The sequence below is a fragment of the Pteropus vampyrus genome, unplaced genomic scaffold, assembly GCF_000151845.1.
Source record: "Pteropus vampyrus isolate Shadow unplaced genomic scaffold, Pvam_2.0 Scaffold135, whole genome shotgun sequence".
Lineage (NCBI taxonomy): Eukaryota > Metazoa > Chordata > Mammalia > Chiroptera > Pteropodidae > Pteropus > Pteropus vampyrus.
The window spans coordinates 1,851,172-1,871,137 of NW_011888916.1; the positions used below are offsets into that span (position 1 = coordinate 1,851,172).

At 37.7% G+C, this 19,966-nt stretch overlaps 1 protein-coding gene across 1 annotated transcript in view; it reads right to left on the reverse strand.

The window, feature by feature from the left end:
- TESK2 (testis-specific kinase 2) overlaps positions 1-19,966 on the reverse strand; it is a 107,357-nt gene that overhangs the window by 8,969 nt on the left and 78,422 nt on the right. The window contains exon 5 of the mRNA XM_011367582.2: positions 3,712-3,858. Within this exon, the coding sequence (XP_011365884.1) occupies positions 3,712-3,858 (147 nt within the window). The remainder of the gene's footprint in view (positions 1-3,711; positions 3,859-19,966) is intronic.

Sequence of the window (19,966 nt, forward strand, 5' to 3'; positions counted from 1 at the left end):
TCTGATTTTCATTGAAGTTAAACATTTGTGATGTGTGCTAGACATTTATGTCCTCTTCTGTGAATTGTTTCCCAATATTTTTATACTTTTTTCTCTCATTTATTATAACTTTAATGTTCTTATTAATCAACATTTTAAGATTATTACTTGTTATCTGTTACATTTACTACAAATGTTGTCTCCTAGTTTTTGGTTTGCTCTATAACTCACTGCCTAAATGTATAAAATAAACAGGAATGGTTTTATAACTTTTATAACACATTTTTACTTCATTAAAATAAGCTATCAAACTACAAAATAAATAAATAAATAAACTACAGGGTGTCCTAAGAGACACTCTCTATATTCCTCCAGCATTAACCTTTGTTCCTAATTCATGCTCTCTTCAGTCTCTGAAAATTGGCATTTTCTGTTCCTAGTTGTTGTGTGGTATAGCTGGATAGGCAATTCACTCTGATCGATTCAGCAGGGTGGCTTCTTCGGAATCCATGAAAAAATACATATATATATACACAAAAACCAACAACCAAGACTAGAAGTACAATTCATAACTCACACTCCTAGTGGTAACCAAACACAGTTTTGCTTGCCTGATCCTGGACAGTAATGATAATAAGCAGAAACAAACTGCTCTCTCAGCTGCTCCTCAGAGCCAAGCCTAATATATCTTTGTACTACTTACTCCTAGAGCTACAGGTAAAAAGCCTGTGTGTGGTTATTGCCACTTCTTGATGGAGCTCATGAACTGAATATTTTTAAAGCTATACTACCTCCCACTTCCTTCTAAGTAAACTATCAGCATCGCCACAGCACAAATCCGTATCAGGCTATTTCTTAGAAGTAATTACAAAATTAGACTGAACAGCTATATCTGACAGACTTTTCACTCTTGAAAGCAGTATTGCTGTAACCACTGATGTGTGAATCCTGCAAAGGGAATACTGCTTTCAGGAGACATTCTGATAGGAAACTAGGGATCTTCTTTGCTTCTACCACAGGCTCAGGATCATTTGGAAAAAGGCATCTGCTTTTTACCCATGTAGAATGTGTTCCCACTACTTTAAATCCCTCCTGTGAGCTCTGGTCTGAGAAGCCCAGACTGATGGCTCCTGTGAGGTCAAGGACAAAATTCTATTTTACAGACTGAGGTCCAAAGGCATTGAAGTCATTTGGAGGGGTGGGACAAAACTGGGTCTGGGACTCAAAATCTCAGCTCTCAATCAGATGTTTTGGCCTCTGTGCTATCAAGTGCATTCTCTGAAAGAGAACCAGGAAGCCCCTACTCTCACAGGTTCAATGCTAGGTACAAGATGCAACATAATAGAACAAATAATATAAAGTGTACACCACTAAAGTATAAGTAAATCTTTTTATTGTTCCTTAAGATATCAAATTTAGACCCAAGGTTGCCAATGAGGAGATAATTTGGAAACCTCAAAGCCCTCCTCTGTCCCTTTAGTCTTATTTCTCCCTTGGGGCTTCCCACTCTTATAGTCACTGTCTCCTGGGTAGGGCTGCTCTGACCTAGGTGTAGACATACAACCTCCTCCTTAATCCCTGCCACACAATTACAAAGAGGATGAAACATTCAGGCAAACACTCAGAGATGATAAAAGGGCAATGAACACAGACAGTCTCTCCTGGTACATCGTCTGGCTTGTAAAATTCATTTGTTTTTCTTCAATTTGAAATTCCCTACAGTGCACTTCTCAGCCTGTCTCCAGTTTGTAAACTCATTTGTTCTCACCACCTAGAAGTATCTTCAATACCTCCTTAAAGTTCAGACCCAGGAAAGCACAGAGACCCAGTTCTTTCTAAATTCCTAGTTTCTCATCTCAAGCCATTGACACTGGGAACACCTACTCCCTAACAGGAAAACCAAATAACAGCACCCTATAGGTCCAAAAAGGTTTATCAGTCATTTTTACAACATGACAAGCCCAGACAGAATCACACTTGGATACTATCACAATGAGATAAAGTGCTCTGGGAGCACAGAAGAGAATATGATGAGGTCTTAGGAACTCACTGGGAGAGCTTTCCTCCTAAAGTCTAGCAATATTTCTTTTCTCTGAAAACCTATAGTCTGTGGCTAAACACTTAATTGTAAAAATGCTGTGGACTGTTTTTCAATTATTTCCCAACAAGACTAAGTACCTCTAGGTCAGAAATTGTCCTTTTCTAATATACCCTCATCCATGGTTCCAGGCATAGGAGACACTCATGTAGGTGTGGGGAAAATAGCTGTGTGACTAATTGATATCTTGTCATGATCTCCTTCCACCTTGGAGGAAATGATGCTCTCTGAGTAGGACACAAAGATTTGATTTTTGGCTGCATGCCTGAAGTGAGAACAGGCTATCAACTTAAGGCAGTGTCTAAGTTGATACAATTCTACCTGAAACAAGTGCAGTTTTTCTCCTTCTTGACTTCTATAACATTCTAGGGGATAAGCAAAGGCTGATGAAGGGAAAAGATACCACCTTCCAAGTCCAAACCATCCAACTGTCCAGTCCTTGGAGGTACTGATGAAGATAAAGGACTCCTCACAACTAGGCTTCAGCTGGTCACTAGATTCCACTTGACAGGCTTAGTGCTCCTTCGGTAACAGTACAGTTGACTACAAATGGCCCTGCCATACCCATAGGCCCCACAATCACCTCCCCAAAGCTATTTTCTGTATAGTAGTTTATAAACCAATGGCCAGGGTCCCCCAGGGACAGTACTGCTGTTGGAACACCAGAACCATTCTAGTGTGAGGTAGCTGGAGACTGACTGCCTTAGGCCTTATTGGCTCAGAGAGTACAGCCTGCTTTTGTTTCCTTTGCAAACTTTTTATTATAACAGGCTCCCTTACCCTTCCATCCATGAAGGAAGGGGTATAGGAATATATATATGCATGAATGCATATGTGCATGTGTATGTGTTGAAGGTGGGGAATGAAATGACAGCTATTCTTGGACAAGTACAAAACTCCCATAGACCTCCCTAGAAGTCTTCTAAGTCAGCTCCTGGACAGAAGTCATATTAGGTGATTTAAACCTCCCACGTCAATTATCAAGCCGTATTATTTATATAAGCTTTATCCTGGTGGTGTCCTGGGCCACTTGGCACTGAGGTGTCTGCTTTGAAGCATGGCCAACTTCCTCTAAAAACAAGTCTTTTCTAACCTGATCACACAGCAATTTGGAGGGCAAGAGAATACTACAGAGACCAGCTGATGCCAAAGAGGAACTGGCAGGATGGCAGAAACTCAATCACACAGATAGAAAATGGGTCAGTACATTACGGCCCTCAAAACCTGCACTCAAGTGACTAAAAATCACTAAACTCCTGCTCTCAGTTAAGAGCTGAGGTCATTCTGGAGGTCATTCTGACTTCCTGGAGGTCATTCCTACAGAGCAAAAACCTCTTAACCCTCTTCATGCCATCTGCTTCTGCAACACATATATTTAGGAGACTGAAGTCAAATGTGAAGGTTCTCGAGATGTATGTGTTGCCTGGCTCAACATTAAAAGTTACCTGCTGTGAGCCGAGATTGGCTTTCTAAGGACTAGCTATACAGAGTAATAAGTTGTATCCTCTGTAATTAAATGTTAAATCTATAAGAGGGCTCCATCATTCCAAAGCTCATTAACGACTGGTTTAACACAGCTTTCTTGGTAATGGAGGACAGTGTCTCAAAGAGTTGTGCAAGTAAAGCCTTCGTACCTTAGATGTGAGGTCCCGATGGAAAATGCCTTTGAAGTGAAGGTAGCTGAGGCCCACTGCTATGTCATAGGCCAGTTTCACCCTCACAGTCCAGGGCAAATGCAGGTTACTGTCTAGCAACTGTTCCAGGTTTCCAGAGTTGATATACTGCAAAACAGAAGGAAAACCCAGCTACCATTTGTCTGGTTGTGAAACCAGTAGAGAGTAAATGCCTAGAAGATAGAGACTGTATGTTTTGTTTGTTTTTTAAGTTACTGAGGGCTTATTCTGCATCCAGGCACTATGGCAGGTGCTACTCACAAAGTTACTTTCCTTTGAAGAGATCACAATCTGTGAAGGGATATAGACAAACAATAAACAATATCATGTGGTAAATGCTAAAATATAGCTTTGTACATGTACAACAGCACTATGCAGAGCAGAGAATAAAGTGACTAACTCAATCTGGACATGTCAGAAAAGCTGTATAGAGGAAATAAGGGGTCAAAAAGATAACCTGGGGGAGCAGGAAAGACAGACCACACAAAGGGAGCAGCATATACAAAGATAAAGGTTAAGTGACAGTACATGAATAGGAGAGGCAAGTGAAGCTGATATGCTTTGCTAAGATATATGGACTTTATCTTGTCTATAGGGAAGAAAAGAAAGTCTCTTAAGCAGAAGAGCAACGTGTTCATATTTACTTTTTAAAGGAAAGATTATTTTAGCAATGGCATGATAGATGGATTAGAGTGGAAAATATGGAGAAGGCAAAATAGGTTAGGAGATTATTGCAATAATCCTGATGAAAGAAAGATGCCTGAGTTAAGGCAATAGCGGAGGCATTGGAACAGAGCAAGATTCAAGATGTATTTAGATGGCAGAGTTAACAACAACAACGACAATAACAACAACAACAACAACAAAACACCTTGATGACTGTCTGGATAGGGGGGTAGGGGCAATGAAAAGCTATAGGTTGATCCTAAATTATTGGTCCCTGGATGCCATTATTAAATATCCAGAATACAGGGAGAGAAGCAGGTTTTCAGAAGAGGCAATGTTAAGAGATAGCGGGTTCAGCCAGGACATTCTGAGTTCAAAGGCTTTTAGGACAACTGAGGTAGAAAGTCAGTTCAAAGTTCAGGAACAAAGTCTGGGCTAAAGATAACATTTAGGAGGCAGTAACATTGAGCTAAATTAGTCACTGAAGCCAAGGAATGTATAAAATTGCCCAGGGGCTAACCTGTAAGGTAGAAAACTAATGTTTAAAAGAGCAGGCAGAGGAAGAAGAATCAAGCAAGAACATCGTATAGGAGTCAAAGAAGGAGCACATTCTCAAAAGGAAAAGACCAAAAGTAACAAATGCTATAAGTCAAATAACATGAACATTAAAAGTGTCTACTGAATTTGTAACTAGGAAGTCACCGCAACCATAGCCAGAGCAGTTTCAGTAAAATTGTTAAGACCAGAGTAAGACCACAGTGAACTGAGGAGTGAGTAAGAGATAAGACTACGGAGAAACTATGTGAAGACATACTCTTTCAAGAAATCTGGCTGTTCGTCATCCCTACCTACCCATGAAGGGTTGTTTTGCTTTTTTTTTTTTAAAAAAGCAAATAAGCATATTTATATAAAGATGATAATAAAAACAGCTAACATTTATGTACATATTGCTTATTTTGTACCAGGCACTGTTCTACATTATCTCATTTAATCTGTACAAAACCCTATGAGGTAAGTATACTATTATCCTCATTTTACAAAAGACATTTAGAAGTTAAAAAATTTGCTTAAGGTTATCTAACTATTAAGGAGCAGAACCAGGTTCAAACCCAGGCAGTCTTGCTCCAGGGTCCATGATCTTAAGCACCACGTTACAATAGAGAGCTAGAGGCCATAGCATCTGAGTCAGAGAGCCTCATGCAGAACAGGAGCTCAAAGTTTTTGCCAATTAGGTTAATGAATTTATTCAAACCTTACATGATGTATTATTATCTCCTTCCTTCCAAGGGATAAAAAGGGGGAAATCCCTCTAAGCTTAAAATTAGGCTCTTTATGCCTATTATGGGGGATATTATTGAATTTACAAAAGACTAGGGAACCTAAGAGAACTGAATTTTAGTCTAATTCTGCCTCTTAATAGTCATGTAATTTTAGAAAAATCAACTAATAAGGCTATCCTTCAGTTTTCCCACCTATAAAGAAGGTATGATAATCCATGATCCATATAACTCACAATGTTATTTTGAGAATCTAATGCAAATATATGAAAGTGCTTAGAAAAAATTTAAGTGTCATATAATGAGATTTTCTGATGTGGTAACAGAAGCACCAAAAAGAACCAGTTGGGGGCAGCACAATGCAACACTTCAGATCCTTGGATGAGGCAGATCATGTTTGGCAAGGCAGACAGAATGGCTAAAAATACACCTAATTTCTCAAGAGAGAATCCTGTCGACCTGCTCCATCCTGCTTAATAATCCACCTTTGGAAATCTCAAAATGAGACATAAGGATGGCATTAGCACAGTGCCTTCATCTCTTCACTATGCCTGAATCTGTCCACGATTCACATGTGAGGTGCTCATTTGCTAAAAAGAAACTGAACCTGCCAACTCCAAGCTACATGGGAGCAATAAAGTCGGTACCTAGTCATGCAGGCAAATTTCTTTAGTTCTTAGAGTCAGAAAGAACTGAAAAGTGGTTCATTTTTTCGGCATGGTGACAACGTGACATGGAAAGCCTTATTTCAGAATCTACAGGTTTCCCAGCTGAGGGCCCAGCAGAAAAGACTATGATGAAAAGGCTGTACGTGCACTGTTTGTAGGCCAGGCTAAGCCAAGACTTTTGATTCTGGTTCAGAGAAACACATGTTTATTCTGTTTAACCATGTCTCTGAAGGTCTGAGAAATCCATAGACAAAGTCAGAGAATGGAGAGCAGAGGAGAAAGGTGTAACAAGGTGAGTAGGATCTGGATTTTCTAGGCAAGATAGTAAAAGCACAAACCAGGACCAGAGAGAGAAACCAAATGGAGTTTACCATTACAACCAATTTCTCTTGTTGGCCTTTGGTGAATACTTTGGTGGTGCTGATAAGCCTCTGGGCTTTCAGAAACCACAACTTCTCAATGTCTCAAGATCTTTTGCATCTATGAGGAAAGGAAGTTTGAGATCTGCCAACAAGGAAGATTTCTAAGTTGCTACACATTCTGTGTGCTCATTAGTTGGAACGTTCACTTCCCCATAAGCAATTCCCAGTGCAGACTCAGCTGGTGAGTCCTCTGAACAAATCCCTCTATGAGAAGCAGAGGCAAGAGCAACTAGCACATTCAGCTTTCTCATATGAGGACAACAGCCGCTTTGCTTTCATTTTACTCCCTTGGGCAACCATACAAAACAACCTAAGGCACTGGCAATACATTTCAATAATCTACCAGAGAAATTTTACCTTTTACATTTCTTATAGTTTTTCTTTCAAACTTTCAAGTTCAGAAAACTATTAATAACAGCCAATCAAATGTGCTACAGGTACTTCAGTACCTTTCAGGGACTGTTCCTCAACCTTACCTACACCAAAACCTGCCTCTCCTCCTCATGATCTAATAAAATAAAAGAGTTTGTGCCGTTTCATTTGTTTGATATTTGATTTCATTGAAGACTCTCCCTAGAAGGCAATAAATAAATAAATGTATGCTGATGATCAACACTCTTAAAAAATTGCCAAAGGGAGAGATAAGTTAAAACTCAGCTCTCCATTCAGGAATATCGATTCAAGTTATTTCTACATTTATTGAGCACGCCTCCCGCTCCTGCCACATCCATATGAGAGTTAAGAATATGTCTGTTTACATCAACATTATGTCCCCCAGTGATTAGAAGAGTGCCTAGTACATAGTTAATGTGGGTGTGTAAAGATGAATAACATTCACTTTCTACTTTAAAGTACAGTGAAAGACATACAGGTAAGTAAATAATACCAATAACCCTTTAGCTGAGGTAACCTAGGGTATGGAAGTATAATCTGACTCTGCCTGAGGAGTACAGAAAGTTCCAGAGAGGAGATAACATCCTAAAAGTTAAATTCTAAAAGATAGTTAGGAGTATGGTTCTTCCTATACATCTGCTATAACCTCCGATGGACCAAATCAGGCACAGAGAGACACATGTACACACACCTACACAGGGACTATTCTGGAGCAGCATGAAGCAGTACCTACCACCCACTACATACCCAGGGCTCCTATTCCCAATTCTTACAGATTCTAGTGAGCTATAGTAGCCTCACCTGATCATAACCAGTAAGAAGAATAAGAAAAAATGATTGCTTTTTAATTTTTTTACTTTGAATTATCAATGTACTGATATCCACAACCAAACAAGCTTATCTCTAAACAGTGGTTTAAACTCATTTTCAGAGAGACTCTAAAGAAAATATCAACTGTAAAAATGATTGTTCCTTTTTGAAAAATCTACCCAACTAGCCTAGAGCTAGAGTGCTTACCCAAGGCAGATAATGTGCTGCCATCCAACTAACAGAGATCATTTGTTATCACCCAATGAGCAAGGTTGTCCTGACGAAGATCCATCCATCTCTCTACCCATCCACCTACACAAACACTGAAAACCTACTATATGAAAACACAAAGGTAAGTGGGGCCAGTCTCTGCTCTTGTTCATGGTCTAGGAGAGATGACATATAATCAACTAATAATTTTTTTTTCACACAGAACAATATCATAATCAGATATGCTACACAGAAATATCATTCTAACAGTAATTTTAAAAAAAACTGTATGGAAAGGTCAGGAATTGAGGTTTGGAGAATAGTTAGGAGGCTTCTAGAATCATCTAGGTGGGAAGTAACAAAGGCCCGAATAAGTCAATGGCAGCAAGAATGGAAAGGAGGTTAATATCTGGAGACATCTCAGAGGTAGAATCAACAGGATTTGGTGTTTAATCAAAGGCAGGGAATAATTAAAAGAGATAAGGTATACAAAGTATATCCAGCTCCACGCTTAGCTCATAGTACATAATTCATTCTCCCCACTACCAATATCTTCTCATCATCTTTCCTTTTCTGGGATGCTCCATTAGCTTCCAAACTAGTCTCCTGGTCCCCTTTTTTCATCTTGAACAAACTTAGCCCTCATTCCAATCCATTTCACATAATACAGCCAAAAATCATTCTGAAATGCCAACCTGAAGCCACTCCCCTGTTAAAATTATTCAATGATGCCCTATACTCTTAGTATAAAACCCACAATCCTTAGCATGGCATACAAAGCCTTTCACTCATGCTTATAAAGGTTTCACTCCATGCTTACCTGCATATGTACATACATTGCTGATCCCTTTACCTGGAGTACTATGGGGGACACCTAGGCCTGACTAATCAATCACTCATTGTTGAGGATTCATTTCCATTTCATGGATGCACATACGTAGGGTTAGAAGAAAGACATTCTATGCAAAGGAACACAAATATAAAGTACAGAGATTAGTATTCCTTTTCTTTTCTGCATGAAGTATAAGTAGGAGAGAAGGGATGAAAGGAGGGGACTGCAACAGTCCAGAAGAGAGATGGCCAAATGCCTGATTTAGAGTGCTATTTCAGGCATGAAAAAGTGGGCTAGAGTAAGAATATGCAGAGGTAGAATCTAAAGAATTTAGTAACTGAATGGTAGATATGAGAACTGAGGGGAAAATAGTCAAATGCGACTCAGAGATTCCAAATTGAGGTGTTCAGAGAAGCAATGAGAAGAGATGCTGTAATCTTCTGTGCCATCAGCAAGTCAAAAACCAGCATCAATGCCAAACAGTGGCTTGTTGAACCTCTGTTCTTTGGATGGGCTTTCTACAGAGGAGGGGCTGAGCCCCGACCTAGTTTTCACTGAAGCTCAACAATGCCATTATGCTGGCCGCTGTATGTTTGTTGGTCAGCTCCAAACACAAAGGCTAGCAGACACCCCATCCTGCTGACTTGATTTAAAGAAGAAAAGAAAGCTTTGTCACTGTCCTGGGTAATTCCAGGACAGGCATCCCAAGAGCACCCTGAGGGAGGCTTGTGCTCCAAAGGAGTCTCCTGTTCTCAGCTGAGGTTCCACAGCCACTGCAAGCATATACGTCTGCAAGTACGTCTTCCAAGGCCCAAGTTTGCCACAGTTCGGCCTCCATTCCAGGAGGTCCACTAGGGCCTGCCTGACTGAAACAGTCAGTGGTAATGAACCAACTCAGAGAAAGAAAATCCAAAATGTGTTTCAGAATATTTGAATGTTTCACTCTCTACGCTTTCATAAATGCTTATCTATTTCCCAGAACACTCTTCTTCCCCTTCATAGCTTTGCTAATTCTTATTCATCCTTCTAAATCCAGCCTGAGTCTCTTATTTTGGAAAGCATTTCCTGATACCCCATCCCACACTTTGTGCCACTTTAGGCCCCTGTATGTATTTCTACTATCGCTTATCACATTGTACTATAACTATTGATGGCAGAGACCAGGTGTTTCTCAACTCTGTAAGCCCAGTACCTTGTAAAGTGAACAATAAACTGTTGAATGAACAAATGAATGATTAAGTACATTTAAATAGATGGAGGTGAGTTTCAAGTTCCCTCTTTTATTAGAAACTCTCCCAATGTACTAATTAACGTAATTTACGATCAAAAAGAGAAATATGCTTTTAGAGGAATTTTCTGATAAATACCACACAAAACAAATATTTTCGAATGCCCACTATATGGCAGAACATGGTAGCATTAGATATAAAGTGAAATACAAAATAGTGTGTTTAGCCATCTACTGATACAAAATTCTGAGAATACTTTTACCACCCTTATCAGCAGACTCCTTAAAGTGGTCAAAATCACATGAACTGAAAAACTATAACTGAGTTCTCCTTTTGGAAATTATAGAAGATACTTCTTTTATCAGCAGCTGGAAGCCAAGTAGAAGAGGCTATAAAGATACTTCCCCAATTTCCTTCACATTTCCCACAGACAGACACTACAAACCCATTCACCACTTTAAAGAACATATTTGTTTAATGCACTTGAAGTAGTATGAGTGTTTTTCTGTGCACGTAAATTACTATACTATAAACATCAAAATGATTGTTTATCCACAGATTCAAAAAACTATGATTCAACTTTCCCTATCGATTTTTAACTCTTACATCAAACATCTCATAATCAAATCTTCAGTGACCTGCTACTTATTTATTGCTAGTGGTAAACAAAAGAGGAAATGGTCCCAGTCCTCATGGAACTGACATATGATAGAGAGACAATAAACAAACATTCAAATAAATGAAGAATTATGTCAGGAGATGTGCTACAATGAAAAACAGTGCTATCTAAGAGAATAATAAGCTAAGTCACAATATAGATGAGGGAGATCATTAGGAAAAGCTCCACAATGAAGTGAAAATGTAATCTAAGACTTGAAAATTAAGGAGTTATTAGCTAGGTAAAATGTGAGAAAGAGCAGCTTTTCAAGTATTATTTAATCTCCCTATTTCTTGGTTTCTTCTTATATAAAATAGCAACAATAATGGCTATATCTCAGAGGGTTATCATATGGATGAAAAAAGAAAATGCATGTAAAGCACTTAATATTCCAGAAATATGAGCTATTTCTTTAATGAATATGTATGATTTTATAATTAGAAAAAAAGTTATTCTAAAAATAGTGTCCCTGGTACTGCCAAGTACAATAAGTCATTGGCTTAAAAAAATGAAATATTTTTTCATTCAAATACCTTAGGTGACTTAAAGACTTATCAGGTAAGTAACCCGCCTGTTGCTTTATTTGTATTTCTAAAAGTCCAGTGCTCAGTTCTATTCCTTCTTGGTGTACCGGAAATATGTGTTTGATAGACTAGTTCGATAAAATATAAGTTGTTGAGCAAATTAGTTACAGAGTCAAAGGATGACTATGCAAGAGGTCTTGGAATTGAAAAACGCCAAAGCCCATCTATGAAGAGTTCCAGCAATTCACAGAGGTGATAAATTTGTTAGAAAATTTACCTCGACTTCACTTTTGAGATGGCATAAAATGTTTGATTCCTTTTCCCCCATTTAATCATCTGATCAATATCCATAAAGTGTCTTCTAAACACAAGGTACTGCTGGATACAGATAAGTAAGATACCATCTAATACTATACTGTTAGATGCTATATTTAATAACCAGCAACTAATTGGTTTTACAAAGCACTTTCATAGTGACCTCATTTGAACCTTGCAGCATCTTGAGACATTCTTGTAATCTTTTTATAATAAATGAGGAAATTGAGCCCAGAGAATTTAAATAACTTCCCTATGCTAATTCAACTAGTAATGGTGGAGCCTGGATTTGTACCTAAGCCTTCTGACCCTGGAGCTTGGGTTCCTTCTACCTAAGAGCTTACGCTTGTATAGGAAAACTAAAGCAAAAATAACTTAAGTACATGGCAGAATATATAATAAGAGAGGTACAAAAAATTATATAGAAGAAGATCAATAGAGGGAAACATTATAACCAAGTAAGAAGGCAGTGGGTGGGGGAGCACAGCAGTAGCAAAGAAAAAAGTCAGAAAAGGTTTTATGGAGAAATTAGAAGACTTTGAGCCAAGTCTTAAAAGGAAGGAAGATTTTTATAACATAAAGGAAAAGAGTATATGTTCCAGGCTGAAGAAATAATATGAATAAGGAGGCAAGAAAACACAGACCACGTTTAGTAAACATATAAAAGCCAGTTTGCCTGAATTATAGAGTACTTGTTAAGGAGAAAAAAGACAGAATGATGGCAGCACATAGAGGACTAGGATACCAGGCTAAGAGTTTATCTTCATTTCTGTGTTTTAACCCTAGCATACATCATAATTACGGGGCTCTGTTAATTTATTTTTAAATATTACAAATGCCTAGGCTTCATCCAAGACTTTTAATTCTATAAGTCTTATGTGAGGCCCTGCCATCTGTACTTTCTAAAAAGCTCACAAGCAATTCTGGTAAGCAACTAAGGTTAGAAAATAAACTGTTTTCAATGAGGAAACACTGTGATCAATGAGGATATTACTGAAAGTTTTGAGCTAGAAAAATGTCACCGATTTATTCAATCAACAATATGATAAGCAGCTATCATTTGCCAGGCACTGTGCTAGGAACCAATGGATGCAAATGTAAAGAAAACCGTCAAGGAATTTATAATCTACATACACATGCGAATAGAGAATTAAAATCAATGGTAAATACTATTGTATTATGGGAGCACATAAGAGGGTTACCTAACTCATCTTTGAAGACTATAAAAGGCTTCCCACAGAATGAGATATCTAAGCTGGGTCCTGAAGGTAAAGTAGGACTTGGCTAAGCCAATGGAAGTTGGAGAGGTTGTGTTCTAGGCAGTGGGAAGAGCTTGTGTAATGGCCCAAAGATGGAAAGGGTCATGTCCTATTTGTGGAACTAAAAGAGGTTCGGTAGGGCTATAGTGCACAGTTAAGACAGAAGCAAAAAGGTCAAAGAAGCAAGCACTGAGGCCACAGAATAAACAGTAGCTGAATAAGATATTTTGACTTTACCTTAAAGTTAATGAGAAGCCATAAAAGGGTTTATGCAGGAAGAAACAAAATTAGATTTGTATTAAACACTGTGGGATTGGCATAAGGACAAACAAATAGACCAATGGAATAAACTAGAAAGCCCAGAAATAAATCCTTGTGTATCAATGGAAAAGGACAGTCTCTGTAACAAATGAGAAATGCAAATGGAAACCATAGTGAGATATCATCTCATGCCCATTAAAATGACTACTCTAAAAAAAAAAAAAAAAAAAAAACCCAGAAAGTAACAAGTGTTGACAAGAATGTGGAGAAATTGGAACTCTTCTGCACTATTGGTGAGATTGTAAAATGTTGCAACTACTACCAGTAACAGGTGGTTCCTCAAAAAATTAAAATTAGAGCTACCATATCATCCAGCAATCCTACTTCTGGGTACACACCAAAAGAATAGAGTACAGGATCTCAAAGAGACACATACACACCCATGTTCACAAAAGCATAATCCACAATAGCCAAGAGGTAGAAGCAACCCAAATGTCCATCAACAGATGAATGAATAAGTAAAACGTGGTATACACTTACAATGCAATATTATTCAGCCTTAAAAAGAAAGAAAATCTTGTCACATGTTACGACATGGATAAACCTTTAGAACATTGTGGTAAGTGAAAAAGGCCAGTCACAAAAAGACAAATACTATATGATTCCACTTCTCTGAGGTACCTGAGTAGTCAAAATCATAGAAACTAGAATAGTGGGCACATGGACAGGACATGTGATTTATAAGATGTAGAAAATAAGAGACGTCAGTGATGAAGAAAAAAGAAAATTATCACTTGTAGAAAAGCTAAGCACTATATCAATACTCTAGAAAGTTATTAATTACTCCCTTGACACAAAGTGTCTGCTTAATTAATTTGCTGGGTAGGAAACAGACACGAGCAATTACTATAGCAAGGTGAAGTGCTAAAATGAACATGTTAAGGAAAGAAATGCTTGTGGTTCACTTTGGAAATCACTGATCTAAGAATTTACTATCTAAGTAAACAATGGTGGCCATGATAACAAGAAATGACCAACATAAAGAGCAAGTAAACACAGAAAGTGCAAACAGTAATTATGTTATCAAGTACAGGAATGCTGAAATGCCCTTATGTAGTAGGAAATGTATGAGAGGTATATTGAGAGACCACCTCCTTCCATTGTCCTACTTGCTACCTAGACTCCAAAGTGGAAACAGCTCTCAAGAGCCAACACAGACCCAATTCCTATGAATGATACCACTTTTCAAGTTAAGGAAAACACTCTTGTCAAAACTTCTACTAGAAACAAGATTAGCCTAAACTCAGAAAGAGTTCTACGAACGCGACTTCAATACTAGTTTCACAATCATGGGGAGGACGAAGAGAAAAATTAGCTAGAAATCCCCTCAAACATTTTCTGAATTCTTCTGTGGTCTTATCACTACATCACTGTGAAAAGATTCATTAAATAGATGGCCAAAACAACTGATAATCTAAAAATAAAAGACCTTTCAAAGTGAGAGGCAATAAACATTTATTAAAGGTCAAAAAATAGAATACCTATTTGGGAAGCACTGATTCAGTCAGAAGCCCAAATGATGTTCCAAATAGGAGGCAAAGGCAAAGGTATTTATGAGAAAGGGAAGGGGAACAATTATATAACTAGAAGAAAGGCATTTCTATTAGTGCATATAAGATATAACATAGTGATGCTAATTCTCAACAATATTAATTTTCAGTCCAGTAGCCATCAGTCCGATAGTCATAACATCTGCTTTCTTGTTAACTTTGCAAACAGTTCTTCAGGACACAAGGTTGCTTTACGCCCAGTCCAAAGATTATTTTGCTCTGTTTTAACATTCCAAAGGTTTGAGGCATAAGATGTGCAAAGCAGTTCCTCTGGGATGGCAGTTCCAGCTCCATTTTAAAGTGGCTTCATTTATATTTATACAAATATAATTTATATATAAATTTATATTTATATGTAATTTATATTTTAAAAATCACTTATATTTATATCTATATGTAATTTTCTTAAACACAACCTTGAAAGACACAGATAGATATCTTTGCGGTTGACAGTTTAACTACTAGAAGCTCAAGTGTTGGGAAGCAATATTCATTCATTCATCCATTAATCCATTAACCCAACTAGTATTTATTATATGCCTTTATGTGCCAGTTACTGAAGACTCAGCAGTAACAAAATAGCTAAACCCAAGGAGCTTAAAGTCTAGTAAACAGGATTATGGTCAACCAGAACTTGATTCAAATCTCAGCTCCACTACCTAAGAAACCTTAAATAAATTTCTTTATTGCTGAGCCCTCAGATTTCTCAGTTGTAAAACAGCCTAGAATGCCAAATGAAATTTTTTCATAGGATTGTGTAATAATAAAACAATATATGTGGGGAGGGAGAGAAGCCTTAATTATTTTTCATTATTATTACTTGGGAAGTAATTCAGCAGTTGAAAAATGCCTCCTTCCAAACCAATGAAATGTCTTTCAATGAAAAGGCTAATAAACAGGATCTGAACAAGGAAGGTATCGCTCGGATGATGCTCTATGAAATTATCTCCACTCCGATGGCCCAATAAATATTTCAAACTCAACCTGTTTGAAGCTGACCCACCACAAACAGTCAAAAATCCACATTTAACTTTCGACTCACCAAAAACTTAACTACTAAGACCCTACTGTTGACTAGAAGCCTTACCAATAACACGGTCAATTAATACACAGTTTATATGTTATATATAACATATACTGTATTCTTAAAATGAGCTACAAGAAAGAAAATGTTATTAAGAAAATTATGAGGAAGAAGAAATACATTTACAGTATTTATTGAAAAAAAATCTGTGTAAAAATGGACTCTTACAGTTCAAATCTGTGTTGTTCAAGGGTCAAATATACTATGGGCTCAGCCACAAAAGGCATTATTATAGGCCTTATTCAGGAGACTGAGCTCCATTAGAGAATCTGGGATTTCACATAACTTGGAAAGTAGGAGGGAGAAGAGAGGTAAGGGTATTCCAGGTCTTGGAAGGCACGTCTAAGGCCAGAATGTGTAGAAGACAGCAAAACGCCCCATCTAACTAAAGAGAGAGATTCATATTCTGAAATCAGATTAGAAAGAGCCTAGAATGCCAAATGAAATTTTTTTAACAGAAGCATCACATTATCGAAGTATGCCTAATGAAGATTATTTGAGGAGTAGCATAACAAATTGAAGCAAAGAAAGACTAGAGACAGGAAAACCAGCCACAAAGTATTTGTAGGAAGCTAGCCATGGAATAAGATTGTGGCAGGAATGGAGAGAAAAAAGAATTAGGAAGACATCGCATAGAAAATATCAGGATAACATTGGAAATTGATTAAATTCAAGAGATGAGAAAAAGTCAAAACTATGTTTTTTATTTGGCAGAACAAGGATTCTAACAGTAGAAAATGGTAAGATTGAAAAGGGTGACCTAACTGAGCTAAGTTGTATTTGAAATAGTAGAAAACAGAGATGACAGAAAAAAAGAACATGAACTATAACAATGAACAACCATTAATATATATGGAGAACTGAGAGTTAACAGCATAGAGAAACAGCTGGATATTAAAAAATAGTTTCTAAGAAAGAGCAAGTAAAAAATTTCTCATTTTCCCAGTAACTAAATACTGAGTTCATAAAAGACACCACAGTGGTAAAAAAAAAAAAAAAAAGTAGAGTATAATAATTCACCTTCCCCTGAATCAACACTGACCAATGAAATGCAGCTTAAGTGACTTTTCGGAACTTCCAAAACTAGCTCATAAGAAGTCTTGTGGTTTCCACTTGGGTAGCTTGTACTTCTTGTCAGTTACCACATAAAAAGTCTAACACTATCCTGAGATCACTAAGCTGTGGGAAGCTCAAGCCATACAGAGATGACCTAAAGAATGAGATACCATGTAGTAAAAGAGTGGGACCCAGGGGCACCGTGGCACCAGACATGTGAATGAAGAAGCCATATTGGAAGAGGGTCCTCTAGCTCAGCCACCCAGCTGACACATGTGGATCAGAGACTTAGCGAAGCCCTTACAAATTCCTGACCTTCAAAATCACAAGCAAAAATAAAATGATTATTTTAAACCACTAAATTTTAGGGTAGTTTGCTATGTAGCAGATTGGGGAACAGGTTTTTTTATCCTGATAAGCCCAGACCTAGCAGAGTGCCTAGATTACAGCAGATTCACTTAAAGTGGTATGTATAAAGTGAACTCTTTCTTCTCTCACAGATGCTAATTCACATCTTTGTCATTCTCCCTTCCCTCACACCATTCCTTTAGGAAGTCCTGAGTCACAGAGGCAATCATTGTTGGTACCTTTGGTATGTCCTCTTAATTACCATGTAGTAGTAACAGCCTCCCCCAAAGCCACCCCAAGCTTGAAAGATAGGTATGGCTATGCTGCCAAAGTTAACCAAAGGCAGGCACCAGACAATTTCACATCTGACTCAAAGTAAATAAGGCCAGAAGAATACTCCGTATTGGGCCACATGAAAACAAGAAAAGAAGTAGGCACAACTAATGGTAATATCACAGCACACCAAGAAACTGGAATCGGGGTCTGGCTGCTCATTTTTATGAATAATGCATGAGTTTAGTCACTGAACCCACAGAGTTTCCTTTCATTGTAAGCTTCCTGATTATATAAGGCTTCTTATAAGTCTGACAAAAAACAACTCAGAAACAACACGTATCAACTCACATAAACAAGAAATTTCCAAAGTAACTATTCTTTGATAAAAAAAAAGAAGGTGTATAGTGGGGGTAGAAATGGTGAGTGAGAAGAGGATGAGGGCTATGTAAATAAAAAATTCTCTTCAGCCTCCTGCAGTGTTGATCCATTCTCTCATGAGCTAAGGGCATTTCTTTTAGTACCAAGTATCCGTCTAACTGAGGAGACATTGCTGTAAAGAGACTGCATCACCTGAACAGGCCAAGCAATCGCTGTGTAACAGTGGGAAAAAAACAATAGTTTCTCCATGGTAGAAAAGGCAAGAGAGACCCCCAAACATCCTACTTGCCAAGCAATTCTTTTGCTGACTCCTTTGACCACAGAAAGTATTGTCACTTGAGACCCTGTGCCCTACAACCTGTGCCCTACTCATCCCTCAAATCCCTCTAGGCACTGAGAGGTTCTGCACAAAGAAGTTTCTCAAACTGTTTGATTATGAAGATATTTCCCTCTTTGTGCCTTTCTTAACAAGCTTAAAGAGAATAACATTATGAGATGATGCATAATCTGTCCAGTTCTCTCTTCTCTCTTTCTTTGACACCACCCCCCCCATCTTATATAAGAAAAAGAAAACATACAGCATGTAAGTTGGTAGCAGCTACTTTTTGATTACGAATGACAGCCAGCCAATCTTATCATGAAGTTGACAATGTAAAGATAGAGTGAAGAGATGTAAAATAACGATGTCTCTGGATAACATCTACTTAGTTGCTGAATCAAACCAATCCTTCACCCAATAAACTGCTGGAATTTCAGTTATGAGTGTTATTGTTGAAGACTATTTAACTATTTTTCTGTTACCAACACATTCTAATATACCCCATAACTAGGAAATATCTCTTCCAAATAACCCAAAATATATATAAAGTTAGTCAGACTCAAATTCTACAAAGACTACACATGCTACACATACAAGAACCTGTGCTTAGCTCTGTGAGGAATACATAAGTGAATTAAGGACAGCATATTATAATGGAAAAAGTATAGGCTTTGAAGTCAGATGAATCTGATCCAAATCCAACTTTGGGGAAGTCATTTAATTTCTCTAAGCCTTAGTTTTCTCATCTATAAAATTAAAGAATTAGGATTACAGAATTGTGAGAGTAATGCTAATATATAAAGCACCAAGCATAGCACTTAGCCCATAGTATCTGTTTAATAACTGGTAGTTATGATTTTAAAAATCAGAAGAATTCTTTACCCTTAAGGGCAGAAAAGACAAATCATTATGATCTGCTAATTGGGATATTTATAGAATATGGAAGATTGCAACAATGGTTCCAATTCTTTACACCTTACTGAATCCATGCCCTTTGACATGTAACTGCAGTATGCTCCCAATATGGACTAAGGCATGTGACTTGCTTTGTCCAATGGGATGTTGGCCAAGCAAAATTGAACATAAGTATAATCATGAAAAGCACTCATGCAAATGGGCTGGCATACTCTTGCTGTTCTGGTATCATCTTAAAAAGGACATGTCCAGGCTAGCCCAATGGTCCCAGAAGGAAAGATGAGAAACAGCTGGAGCAAAGCTGCCTCAGTAAAACCCCAGCCTAAGCAGATCACCAGCTGACACACAGATGCATGAGTGAGTCCAAGTGAGACCAGCAGATTGCCCAACTGGGCCAGCTCAGCTCAGGTAAACTCTGCAGGTGTATGAGAAACAAATGTTTATTTCTGAATGCTTGTGAGGTTTTGTGGTTGGATATCATATAGCAATAACTAACTGATACCTAGGGTTATATTTTCTGTCTTTCAAAACCAAAGATTTCCATTTCCTTGATACTCGTGACTAAATGAAAGACAAGGTTAGTTCTTCTGAGTCAAAGACCATACTTAAGAAGCATTCCTATTCAATACATATGAATTCTTTTTTTTTTTTTGCCCAAAATGCTCAGATTTTATATTACTTAAGATAATCACCACAGTTAACATTT